The following is a 13,822-nucleotide window of genomic DNA, read 5'->3' as shown; positions in this document are numbered from 1 at the left end:
TTGAATATGGCCTTAGCAAGATGATGTGGTGAGTGACACTGGATTTAGTAGCTTCTCTTTGACCCCAACTGCGCCCATTTCCCCTTCATGCTTTATCGGTTTTGCTTGTTTTGGTACATGAGCTACCTTCTGGGGTTTAATTCTGTTGTCTGATGCACAAGTGTCACGGTGACATTAGTGATGTCCTGGAGAGGCATCTTCTGTCCTTTAGATGCCTCTCCAGTATGATGGGGGTTCCCATGAGTCTTTCATCAGACCTTCCAACCTCCCGATCATGTCTCTGGTACCTTGAGCTACCTTGCATACACAGGGTTTGCTACAGTAAAAACCAAGTGTGTGGCTGACAGCTTTGCCCTGCCTCCTGCTCTGAAATCAGTTGGTTTCAGCATCAAATAAGCAAAACCAATGGAAATTCTCAGGATTGTATATGCTTATTCAAAAGGTGTTTTCATCTGCTGGCTCCAGTGTAGATCTCACATACAGTGAATTCAAACCACAACTTTTTTTTTTTTTTTTTTAACTTCATCAAAAATTACCCTCTATCTGTGCCATAGGAATAAGTTGGAATATTTTGAGTTAAAATCAAATTCGATCAAAGCTTTGACAAATAGGGGAAGATCTTTGCATTGAAAGGTGTGTACAGATACCATAACTAACTTGAATCACGTTTGATGCTACATAACTGCTCAATGTGAAATATCATTCTGAATATCTAACTGAATCTTTGTATCCTTAGATTCTGTCCTTATCAATGATCATAATGCATCCTCCTGTAAAATAATCAGTTCACTCGTGGAACTATCATGGCAGTGTGGTTTATTCATGTCTGCACGAAAAATAAATTGCTTGATATTATCCCAGTACTTGGAAGCAAAACTTTTTTCCAGAAAAGATAACAAATAGCTAATTGAGGTTTCCGAAAGCGTGTGTACTATTACCGTTAGTAAGAAGCTTAACCAACCTGAAAGCAAATGCTAAATGATCCAGATCTTAGTCTTATTAAGATTGTGTGTTTTCTACCACTTAAAAGCCTATCAAAAACCTAAAGAGCTGGGTAAATGAGATTTTCTGGAAGGCAAGCTTTAAAGTTTACCTCCTTCTCTTTTTAAACAAGGCGGCGATGCCTCTATTTACATGCTGTTTCTGGAACTCAAACGGAGCGAGTACATCACTGCTGCAGTGTTTCATGGAACATCCTTTGTTTATTCACACTGTGCCACTTTTAAACTTCAGATGTAAACAACAAAGGCTTCTTTGTATTTCACACTATCTCATACTCACTACCTTCTGAAGTCCAAAGCCAAAACACTGTGGAATTTTACCCTCCTCACACTTTCTTCTGCTTGTCGGATGTGTTCTTCCAGCCTTTTCTATTTATAGTAGCTGGAAAACTGCTTATCTTCTGATTAAAACATGCTCTGTTCATTTTCTCTGGACTTTTCAGTCCTTGATATGGGCTAAAATTGTATTCCTTGGTAACCATTTCAAATATAATTTTAGTAGTAATTATGCATATATTCGATAACAGAAACAGTTCATCATCCTGATGGATCCAAATTGCCTTAAAGTGGTCGACCTGTCAGTGATCTGTTACACAGATGACAAATCCAAAAAATACTTCACTGAACTTAGTTGGTCAGAGAGGAAGGTCAGAAAGACCCAGGCTGGAAATGCAGCAGCTGTCTGCCAAGACACATTTTAGCATGGAAGAAAATGGTTTCCATTTCAACCCAGAGTGGGAATTTTAGTTGGAAATGTCACAGAACTTTAGCTGCAGCGATCCTTGAGATCTGCTGCTGAGAAGTCCCCCCTGCCTTTTTCACCTTCAAGGGGAAGGACCTTAATTTTATGTTTCATTTGACATGCAGTGGGTCAGACCATGAATGGTGTCCGCATCAATCTCGTGCTGGATCCGTCTCCTCTATGTTTGATGATGCCTGGGGGAGGTCACCAAGGCTCTTTGCTCCTCTTCTCCCATTCTGTGCTTATCTCCATGGGAAAGACAAGGACAGACTACCAGGGCAGTTTTAGACACTTTACTGTGCTCTGTTGCATACAGTCCTGTCCTGTATGTATAGCATAAATGAAATCTTACTTTTCAAGAAAACCAAAGTAACGTGGTGTTGATTTTTCCCTTTCCCAGGGACAAGTAGCATCCTTTATCATCCCATCCCCTTAACCTGCATTTGAGCACAAAAAATATCTGATGAGCCCATCCACTGAATCCTGGGTTCAGTTTTGGGCCCCTCGCTACAAGAAAGACCTTGAGGTGCTGGAGCTTGTCCAGAGAAGGGCAACGAAGCTGGTGAAGGGTCTGGAGCACAAGTCTCATGGGGAGTGGCTGAGGGAACTGGGGGGGTTCAGCCTGGAGAAAAGGAGGCTCAGGGGAGACCTGATGGCTCTGTACAACTACCTGAAAGGAGGCTGGAGCCAGGTGGGGGTCGGTCTCTTCTCCCAAGTAACAAGTGACAGGACAAGAGGAAAAGGCCTCAAGTTGCACCAGGGGAGGTTTAAATTGGATACTGGGAAAAATGTCTTCACCGAAAGGGTTGTCCAGCATTGGAACAGGCTGCCCGGGGCAGTGGTGGAGTCCCCATCCCCAGAGGGATTTAAACAACATGTAGATGTGGTGCTTGGGGACATGGGTTAGTGATGGGCTCGGCAGGGTGAAGTGAATGGTTGGACTCGATGATCCTAAAAGTCTTTTCCAACCTAAATGATTCTGTGATTCTATGATTCTATTTGGGTAGAACATTTAAAGTATTTCATAACAAATAGTTTTGCTGGAAATTGATAGCAGTCCATGTTAGTTCCCTCTGAGATATTTCTGTGTAAAGAAACCAGTAATATAGACTGAAAATGCTTTCATGGTGGCAGCAGCTAGTTTAGCAGGTGAGTCTGGTGGTAGGCATCCAACATGAGTTGTTCTCTTTAGAATATCCTCTTGTGGCTGTGTGAAAGCTTGGTTGAACAAACATTATAGACAAAAACCCCTTGACCTCAGTCCAACCAGAGTTTCTCTTGCAGTCTGAGCTGACCTAGGAGCTGTGAGGCATACTGTATAACTTTCTTCATATTTGTGTTAACTGTGGCAACTGGAGCCTAGAACTTTGGTCAGGCTCCTCATTGTGCCAAGTGGTGCACATATGGCCATTGTGAGAATCAGCGTGTGACCTGTGGAATAAAAAAGGATGAGTAGCGTTAGTGCCATTTTAAAGAATGAGAAACACAAGCAGAAAGAGAGATTGGGAGTGCTTGTTTTTCTGAAAGTCACCAGGACAGTCAGAGGCAAGCCTTATTATAGTCCTGTATGCTCAGAGCTTTCACCACAAACAACTCAATCTTCTGAAGAAGGTGGACAGCACAAGGCAAATCATCTCCCAGCTTTTTTTGGATGAGATGATTTAGCATTACACACTAATGGGCATGAGAGGCTGAATAGAAAAACAGATCTTGTTATTAAAGGCAAAATAAGTGGCAGAGATGACAGGTTGCCCAACAATTTCCATTATAAGGATCTTCTTTCGGGTATTCCAGTATACCAATTTTTGTGATTTCAGAAGTAGATATTCGTGCTTGGTCTTTGTCTGAAAGTTTTTGTCTCCAATCACAACCAAAGTAATTTCTGGATTTTTCAGGATGAGTTTAGGAAAAGATAAATTGTTTATTCCTCTTAAAAATTCATATGTTTTCCTGAGAAACTGTCATGCTTATATATTGTGGAGGAAATACTCGATGTAAATCCAGTGTTGACACCAGTGAGAAAAATAAAGTTATGGCAATGTAACAGTAGAGCTGAACTGAGCTCTTGACGTTAAATATGTGAAATAAACATTTTTACTCCTACATTGCAATTCACCTGAATGAAAAATAATTGGAGTGACTTCCATTTATTGCAAAGGATACATACAGAAAGGAGTACCTTGCATTGCACAGGCCAGTCTGTACTTTGCAGCAGTTCAGAGATAACTGAACTAATGGAAGCGGTAAAGTCTTGTCAACATAGTATTTATATATGGAGTGTTTTCTTCTGCCCACAGGCAGCATGGATTTGCCTGATCTTACCTTTATGCTGCTTTTGGACCCAAGTTATCTTCTCAGAGTCGTGCAGGACTTCACCATGTGGAGATACTGGTTCTGGTCTGCAGTGGCTTGGAAGATTCTGCACTAAGCTTCACTGCTCCAATTGTGGGTTGTTATGAATGGCTCCATCTCAGTTTGGACCTGGCCATTTTTAATTTCAGGAATTTAAAAGTAGTGGATGAGTGATTAGTGAAGAACAGTCTCTGCTGTCTCAAACCACGGAATAGATTTTAGCTTTAGATCACTGAAAGTCAGAACAGGTCATATCTTTTCTTAGCCATCATAAATTATCCATGCAGGATGTACAGTAAAAGGCTGTTTGGCTGCATTAAAATTGGCCAGACAAACAGAATTTCCATCTCTCTCAATGGCTCCTTCAACACCTAATTAGTTCCCAGATGCTAGTTGATCAAGATGTCTTTTATCTTTGCTAATGTTATCTTCCTATACCTCCTAAACGTCCCCTGATGCCATTCCTCACTTTCATCTTTCTTCCCTCAAGAGAAGGCAGGATGGGTGTTCAGGAAGCTCTACTCTGAAGGTCAAGCTTGTAAAGACTGTGGGTCAACTTGATCCTGTTATACCAGTCAGTGTCTGGAGCAAGAGCTTTGAATCCAGAATTAGATTGATGTGATGGAAAGCAGGATACAACTTCCTTTCTATGCATGTTCATAGGATCAGTATCCAACAGGAAAAAATAGAATTGCAGATTTTATTTCTCTGTCAGTTCCATTTAATACAATTTAGGACAAATTCAATGTTCATCTTTTCCCATTGCTAGAAGGTACAAAGAAGTCTGTCTGTATAAATCAGCCATTTCAGCTGGCATAGCTGATTGTTGTGGGCAACGAGGAAGTACACTCAGATGTAAAATAGTAGGAAATATCAGACTAACTGCACTCCTGATCCTTCCTAGACCCTCTGAGCATAACCGCTTGGGGCCTCAGATATGTTAATAGCCAGGCTATCGGCCAACTGCGATTTACCTTGGCAGGTCTGATTTATATCCAAGCCCAGCAATTCTTTCCCCTCTGGCAGGAATGAGTGACCAAAGAGCCTCCTTCAAGCTAAGTATTTAAGAGAAAAGCATTTCAGAGAAAGCAGGTCTTCAGACAAATGGAACAGACTATATATGTGTGTGTGTGTGTGTGTGTGTATATATATATATATGCAGCTTTCCCCTGAGGCTCATGAAGCTGTGTCTCTAGCTAGGTTCAGCTTGCTCGATTCAGATGATGTGCTCTCTTGTGTGTGGAGGTTTTGTCAACAGGCAAAAGCTCTGACAGCCAGTTTTGCAGTTTTATAGATGAGAATCAACATTCTTCATCTTAGACTTTGCACCACCATCTTTTAAGTTTCTATTGTATTTCCTTCTTATCTGCTTTTTCCCTGGGCTGCACTGGAAGAATACACTTGTATGAGCAATTCCAGCAGGCCCATGTAACAGCATTTCTCCTCTTTGACCAGGTTATTTGTAGTCCCTGTAGGATGTTTATGTCTTCAGATTTATAATGTAGTTACATGGCAGCTTGTTTTCTATGACAGCAAAGACCAAAGAAAGCTGTAAAGTCAATGGGTTTCACCATTTCTGCTCTTAGATCCATGTGCCCACTATGAAGGATGCAGAATTTATACCAACATAATTCGATCATTCCCAGTTTCCATCTTGCCCAATTTGCAAGAGGCACACTGCGAAGTGAGTTCTGAGACTAAATAGCTTTCCTGCAAGGATATTAATAATACTTAGAAATTATATAGCACTCCAAACCCCTGTGCAAGCATTAGCTAATTATGTAGTACTCCAAAGCCCTGTGCAAAACATTAGCTAATCAATTCTTGCAGCACCTATCAAATATATCAATATTGTTGAATCCGCTGTGCAGAGAGGTAACTGGAAACAGGAGGATGTGGGTATCTGGTCCCAGTCCATGCTGCTGCCCAGTCTGGTAGCTGGGGTTAGACTTCAGCACTTGCCAGCCACTGCTCCCACATTTTCCTTGTCAGGATTCTTCTTCCCATCTGGCTCACTGGGGATAAAAACATGATTTCCAAAGGGAGGTCACCTACATGAATGCAAATGCAGATTTTAACAGCTAGGCATGATTTCAGACCATTCCAGGGCTTTGTAGAGGTCACTGGCATCAATTAGTTTGGAAAAGCCAACATCAGTAAGTGAGATAAGAGAAGACCGGTCCCAGCATGGCAAACTGAATTTTATATATTTGCTAGAAAAACACTTGTGTGTTTACCACTAAGGTGCTCCAGCCAACTGAAAGCAACACAAAGGAAGCAATTTATAATAGTATATCATTGAGATGTGATACTGCAGAGCAGGCTGTCCTGCAGAAAAGGAGAGGTATATCTACGTGACACTTGGCAAATGAAGGAGAAAATAAAACATTCTTTCTTAACTGCACATTGTTGAGGCCTCACGCTACTCATTGTGTTTGTTCCTCTGGATCAAAGTTAGTTACTCTGGATCAAGAGAACATCTATTGCTGAATTTCTGCTCCCAAGCCTGTCAGCAACTGATCCACAAACTTGGCAAAGTTAGTTAATTTGTTTTCCAGTTAAAAATATCACAGTAATCATGTGTCTGGGATGTACGCATACTCCCATCCTACACAGGATCGAATCTGTGCAACTGATTCCTGCAGGCCTTCTCCTGAAATAGTGCAGCTCCTTCAACTCTTAGTGTTTCTGGAAACAGAGCTGAAGTTCAGTATTGCTGCTGACAATAGGAAGTTCTGAGTAGCCAGTAGAAAAAAGGTGTAGCCCTAGAGATTTTTAAATCAGCACTCCCCGCTGGAGCGCTCAGAATTGTGAGATTACTTGCCTTACAGTTTTACTTAAGGATGAACGATGATACAGCTCACAAGCTGCCATAGGTGTCAAGATACTCCACAGTATTTTCAACATCAGTGATTTTAGAGGGGCCATTAGAAATACAGGACTTTTGTGTAAATTGCTGAGACACAAGACAAACTGGATATTGCAGCGGCCTGAGTATAGGCTGTAAGCTTGCTTTTAAAGTGCATATTGAATCAAACACAGGATGATGCTATTTTTGTTAAAAGCCACAAAATGCTTGAAACCAATTAATACTCTGCTGCTTTACTAATGCCTCTGCTCACAAAATTAAAAGGCTTCATTTAACCAAACCAATTCTAAAGCTTTTTTTGTCAAATTTAGAAGTGGGTTCAACCCCTTCTCTGAACTTCCATGAACCATGCATTTTCAGCACAGCATATCAAAGTTTCAGTGGCTTCCAGTCTGTTCCTTCGAGTATTTGGAGGTACAAGGGAATCGTGCTTTTCTGGCACAATTCATTCCAAATTCTTAAAGGCACTTTACAAGTATTAGCTACTTCCATCTGAATATAAACAAGAAGCCAAACACCTTGAATGTGTTGTTGCCATGCTGTAATGTCAAATGATTAAATATTTTGACATACTTTGGCTCAATATAATCATCTGGCTACTAAAAGCTGAAGCAGCAATTACTGTCAGTTCGGAGGGCAGTAGCAAATCAAAGTGCAGAAGTATCACGTGCTAAATACAGTTGCTTGGGAGTAAGTGAAGAGCAACCTTCTGTGGTTACACTGGTTTGGTTTATTCCTTGGCAGTCCAACGTATAATCTCCGGCATTGAGGACAGAATTTCGTAGCACCTTGCATAACTGAACTGAACTGCTGCCAGTGGAACAAACTGATTTTGCTGACCTGCAGATTCCACTGTGTCCCAGTGACCCAGCGCACAGCCTTCAGGTTAAAAAGCAAACACATCTGTAAGATGATGGCATCTCTAAATAACTAGGATATCCCTTAAAATCTTTCTAACTGCATCTGCTTGCTGTGGGATCCGCTCAGGGACTGGTAGCACTGGGTTAAGTGGCAGACAGTTGGATAACCAACTAGTATGGCTCCAATGGAAAAAAATAGAGGGTCTGATTTGCCGCAGTCCCTTGTGGTTCCAAGCTGTGTGTCCAAAATCACATCTTTGCTGACAGTGATATTTGTGCCAGTCGCTGGTCCCACGCATGCAGTGTTCATGTGTGTGGCACTGGCTCCTGAATGGCCCAATATCTGCGGTAGAGGCAGTGCCTTGGTGCACACCTCCAGTCTTGGTGCCACCAGGAGGAAAATTGCTTCTTGCCAGTACGTGCTGCACAAGTCCAAATATAGATGCAAATCTGCATCCAAAACCATTGCTCCATGTCACTAATTCACTAACATATTTTCCTTAGGATAGCTGAGCATTTTCGAAATCGGTTCTGGAGACAAAACATCTGCAAAACTTGAGCTGTCCATGAAGGGCTTGGCGCAGGTAATACCAGAGCAGAAAGGCACATAATTCATTGTGTCTGTGTTCACAGCTGAGGAATTTGGGGGTTTCCCACACCAGATTGTGGTTATGATTTTGAGGAGCTGTCTCAAGTTGAAGCCAGAGCAAAAGAGGTTCAAAGCAAATCCCTGAGATGAACAGGGGCGGTCAGTGCTACCAGGTGCTGGTCGGCTTCGGGTATGAAAAAGAACTTAAATTGGAAATTGCTTGTCATTGGCAAGCTGAGATTTAAATTGTCCCTGCTACTGAAGGAGTGAAAAGCGGGCTACTTCTGTGCTGAAGGTGTCTCCAAGAGGATCCAGCAGAATTATAGATGAGTTAGGTCTGATGTTTTGTGCTGCAGATTGCTTGAGTTATCAGAAGTTAGTAGACACACATAGAACACAGTGTTTCAGAGAAGAGTTGACGTGACTTTAGCAGAGGAAACTTGTGTCTTGAACACATAATATAGTTTTCTGAAGAAAGTGGGTGCATAAAAGGGAGCCAGGCGCTGTGGAATAAGAGGAAAGTTTATCTTCTGAATGAGTAAGTGGTTATAGATAGGAAAGAAAAGATACACATAACTGGGCAGTTTTCACAGTGAAGGGAGCTTTCCAATTACCTGTCTTGGGAACCTGTGCTGTTCAATATACTCATAAAAGAGCTGGAAAAGGGAGACAGACAATAGTGACGTGCCAGAATCTGCTGATGGTGTAGAGTTATTCCAGGTAAGCAAAAGTAGACATGACTACAAAAAGTTGCAGAAGAATCTGACAATACCAAATGTCTGGGCAATGAAATAGCCTCTGAAATTCCATGTCGATAAAAGTCAAGTGCATACACAATGATAGGGTTTAAATTAGCCCGCGAAAGAGGCCCTGGCGTCATTGCAGATGGCTCTTTGAAAACGTCTGCTCAGTGCTCAGCAGAGGTCAGAAAGGCAAGTGGAATGCTAAGAATTTCTGGGAAAGAAATGGAGAATAAAAGAGAAAATGTAACTGAATAAATCCGTGGTGATCTTGAATAGAGTACAATTCCAGTCAACCCCATCTCAATGCGGCAGTAAAATAGACCTAGAAAAGATGCAGAAAAGGGTGAGAAGGCTGACGGGAGTTATGAAGTGGGGAGTGGAAGCCTGTGAAGTTTTCTGAAGAAATGAATGAGCAGGATTAAGGCAGAGGTGTAAAATCAAGGTCACTATGGAGAGAGTGAATAAGTAATTATTTTTTTGCAGCAGAGAATGTAATGACATGGTCAGGCAAGAAGTTTAAAGCAAACAACAGGAAAAAAACTTTCACAGGCTATAATAAATTAGGCATTAGGAAACAAAATCATTTACATGCTGGAAGTACTGGTTGTTTAAAAATGTAGTAGTGCTGAGGTTCCCAGCGCTGGCTCCAACGTGTTCCTCCAGCTCTTACCCCGATGTACCGAGCTGGCCATGTCCCCTCTGTCCCCTACAGCTGGGTGACATTGGGGTTCTGGTTTGGTTTGGCCACTCTCCAGTAGAACTTTCCAGGTTTTCTGAGCTGGATTATAATCAGTTAAAGGATCTTTTTGATCTTATAGTGTCATCTCTCCCATGACAAAAGCCACCAAAGTCCCTTGAATGAATGAATGAATTAATTCTCTTTGAATTACAGCAAAGTATTTGGGGAAAAGAGGTCCAATAGTACCTTAAAACTTTCCTGAAGTGAGTAAAATGTCCCAAGGGTTAATTACACTCAATTAATTGGTCCTCCCCATTTCTGTATGCAAAAGCTGCAGTAGCCCTTTTGGCTGCAGCACGGTAATGGGAGGTCACGTTGGATGGCTCAGGAATTTTGAGACAGTGAGGACTAAAAAGTCTGCTAGAACAGGATTATCATCAAATTATATGTGCCTTGGCAGCAGGAAATCAATCAAGAGTGGGCTGATTTACACCTGCCGGAGCCAGCACATCATGAACATCATCATCTTTCCCAGTGATGTTTTTATCTTTGCACTGACACAGTCAGTGCGAGGAAAATATTTTCCTGTTTAAAATCAAAACATTCAAGGTAGTGTTTGGCAGAGTGTCGGAGCCTGGGGTTCCTGCTGCTTCTGACAACAGTGCTGGTATCTTTTGCTAATGACCAAAGTGCAGTATAATGAGTTGTCTTGGGCTTCTGCTTTATTCAGTTTGCAGTGTTTTAATGGACTGTTAGTAATTCTGAAAGGGATAAATGATGTTTATGCCCTCTTGTGGTATGTTATTGAACAGAATGGATTTTCTAACTGACAAAATTAGGCCAATGATGGAAAAGTCCCAGGTAAAAATCTGTAACAAATACTGTTTTGCACAGTAGAAAAATATCTATCCCTCCAGCAGCATCCTCATGACTCAGTGAAGGGGAGGGGAAGCCAATTTTACATGCATTTACAGCAGCAAGTAAATGACTAATGCCCATGATGACAGTTTGTGCCATCTTTCTGGAGTGAAGATAATTTTAAAAGTGCTTTTCTTTGCTAGGAAGGTTAGAAAGTAAGTGAAATACTGCTTTCCAAAAAGCAGTTGTGTTGACACCTCTTTGTGTCAGTTGTAACCAACGTGTTGTGATACATACCTTCACATTTTTTATTTTCTTTGCTCACACATTAGACAGGTAAATAATCTGGTTCCCTTGGAACAAAGCCTGTCCCAAAGATGAATAACAGTCTTTGGTCATTTGACATGGGGAAATAAGGCCAGAAGGTGAAACTGGGCTTGTTACCCTGCCGTGTTCAAATACAATGGAGTAACTAGTTGACATCTTCCTAACCTGCGCTGAGAATTTAGACGTAGGGTTGGGAACTAAGGGGCTCCCCAGGCAGGTCAGTCACAGATTTTGTATAAATTTTATTACTTCATTCCTGATTAAAAAGTGAATACAACAGAAGTTATTCTTCAAACAGTGAAATTACCAGAATAAATCAGACTAGTGCTCTGCAGTTTCCAGCAACTGATGTCACACTGTGGCCAGTACTTAGCTGTTCTGAGGCAGGATCTAGGAAACACTGCTATAGGAAATTTGAAGACCTTTTGGTCCCAAATAATCACCTAATATTTAAGTGTTAGCTAGTGCTGTGAGGAAGCATTATTTCCATTACATGTCATCTTTCTCTCTGACCAGCCAACAAGTATGTAGAAGACTATTGTAAAGAGGAAGGGAGTGATTTCCTTTCCACGTCCATGATGAGTACAACCACAGTAGTAGGTTTAAATGAAAGTAGTGGGCTCAACGGGGTTAGGCTTTAGGAGAAACTCTCTTAACAGGATGGTAAATATTGGAATGGCCTCCTTGAGGAAACTGGAGGATCTCCACCTCTGATGATCTTTCAGAAACAGTTAAACAAATGTTTTTTCTGGGAGCAAGGCAGCTGGCGTTCATTGTATCATGGTGAAAGAAGTTAGACTTGATGACTTACAACAGGTCTACCAGCTCCATTTTTGTGTTTCTGTGCAATGAGTTCCTTTTACTGGATTTATTTATTAGTATGATGAGAGAACATGTGTTTATCTGGTAATCTTAAATGCTGACCCTTTGTTCTTATAGTTTATCTTACTGTCAGGTCTGGCTGATGGCAATGCAATTCGTTCTATGTCCAGAACTTTACAACAACTATATTTTGCAACAGTTGTCTGACACCAATTAAAGTCCTTGTTACGTTATCATGGACTTCAGTGAGCATAAGTTATGTCCCCACTGAGATAAGAATTGGCTCCAACATGTTGGTGCTTACCGGTTTCCTTAGAAAATGAAAATTCAGTAGTTAAAATGTTATGGCAATTCATGTTAAAAAGAAATTCCCTCTGCCAAAAACCTTCCAGGAGTTTCAAATTCAGTTAAAGGATATCAGAAAGAAATTAAAGTCTAATTTGAAATCCCCACCCACATTCCTTCTTCTTTTCCTGCAAAGTGATTATTGCTCCTGGTCCACGTATTGGCAAATCTTCCAGAAATGAGCCATAATTTGTCTTAAAAATACCTTTCTGGTCATAATGGAACTGTTCTTTTTGAAGAATGGGTTTGCAGTGACTCTGTAAAAGAGCCCAAATGCTCCTATTTCTCAATGACATCAGCAGGGCTAAGATTTCACCTAGAAATTCTTCTTGGCGTAAGGATATTTGAGATGGATAGCACATTTCAAAGCTGAGTCACCTGCCAGGTGAAGTTGTTGGACAGGCAGTTCTTGCACGGCAGCTGGCCAGGCTTCATCAAAGCATGCTCTGCTGCCTTTCGCTTTTGTTTTCCACTTTCGTGGACGGCACCACATCCCTGCCTGGTGTGGTTAATAAAGAGGAGAGAATGTATGTGTGGCCATAGCAAATTAAGCAAATGAGTCATTGAAACAGGAGGGTGCACTACTTCTTCTCACCAAGGCCTGCTTTGGTGCCTGCAATGTCTCCTAGCTAAACAACCTGGGAGCAAGGATAAAGGGCTTTCAAGAGCGTGCTGCAAATGTGGTCCAAGTGCTGAGAGATGTCTGTGGCTCCTGCTGAGAGAAAACCTAACATCATTCATCAGCAGAGAGGCCAGCAAACCACTAATGGCTTTCCATCATGTTTCTTGACAGGTATTGACGAAGGGTGGTTTTGGTCCCATCACGACAGAAATCCAGGAGGCTCCAGAGTTTTATTACGCCGAAGATTACCATCAGCAGTACCTCAGCAAGAACCCCGGTGGATACTGCGGCCTTGGGGGAACTGGGCTTTCCTGCCCGATTGGGATCAAGAAATAACCTTATTCCACTGCTTCCACTTCATTTTGGGGAGTTTGAAAAAAGAACAACCACCCTGATAGGTGTTAGAGTGTGCCTGTGGCATTGCTGCATAAAGATTTGGGAACCTCTTGGGGTGGCTTTCCGTAATCTGTGCAGTTTCCCGATCACCAACATTCAAAGCTGAAGTAGAAGCAGAAATTGTGCCTGTGGGCAAATGCAGCTTCTTGCTCTGTGCAGCTCATGGGGTTTCCTTGCTATCTTATAATCTGGAGAGGAAATACATTTCTAAAGGCTTGGCTAGAAATGCTGTTAAAAGGATGAATTAGGAGGTGGTTGCACCTGCTAACTGCTTTGCATAGCTAATGCCTTCAGACATGTTTATTTTCTTGGGTTAATGAATTTTCTTGTGTTGTGAGATCTTTGACTTCTGGAGACATGATTGGGCTCATTTTAACTATCACAACCCTATAATTTGATATCTTTGAGAATGGTGAATTGGTAAGATCAGTAACTCTCTCACAATTCCACTTTCACAGCAACATGTAATATCACCTATAGTGTCTATTTTCTGAAACAATTTCAGTAAGAAAAATTCAAAATTCTAATGTGATACTTTTTTTTTGACAGTTCCATAAAAGTGTATAAACACAAAAAGAAATCAATTTTGATACCTGCACTACAATAAATTGCAAAAA

General features: G+C 41.4%; 1 protein-coding gene across 2 annotated transcripts in view; it reads left to right on the top strand.

Annotated features, from left to right (window-relative positions):
- MSRA (methionine sulfoxide reductase A) overlaps positions 1-13,760 on the top strand; it is a 290,424-nt gene extending 276,664 nt beyond the window's left edge. Inside the window, exon 6 of one of the 2 annotated variants that reach the window (XM_042803095.1) lies at positions 12,981-13,760. In XM_042803095.1, coding sequence (XP_042659029.1) covers positions 12,981-13,145 — 165 coding nt within the window. In that variant the 3' untranslated portion in view covers positions 13,146-13,760. The remainder of the gene's footprint in view (positions 1-12,980) is intronic. The other variant, XM_042803094.1, reaches the window with a different exon arrangement.
- The last annotated feature ends 62 nt before the right edge of the window (positions 13,761-13,822 follow it).

Source organism: Tyto alba, unplaced genomic scaffold, assembly GCF_018691265.1.
Source record: "Tyto alba isolate M040663 unplaced genomic scaffold, T.alba_DEE_v4.0 Super-Scaffold_40, whole genome shotgun sequence".
NCBI lineage: Eukaryota > Metazoa > Chordata > Aves > Strigiformes > Tytonidae > Tyto > Tyto alba.
The sequence above is the reverse complement of the archived record's forward strand: the minus strand, read 5'-3'. Positions and strand labels throughout refer to the sequence as shown.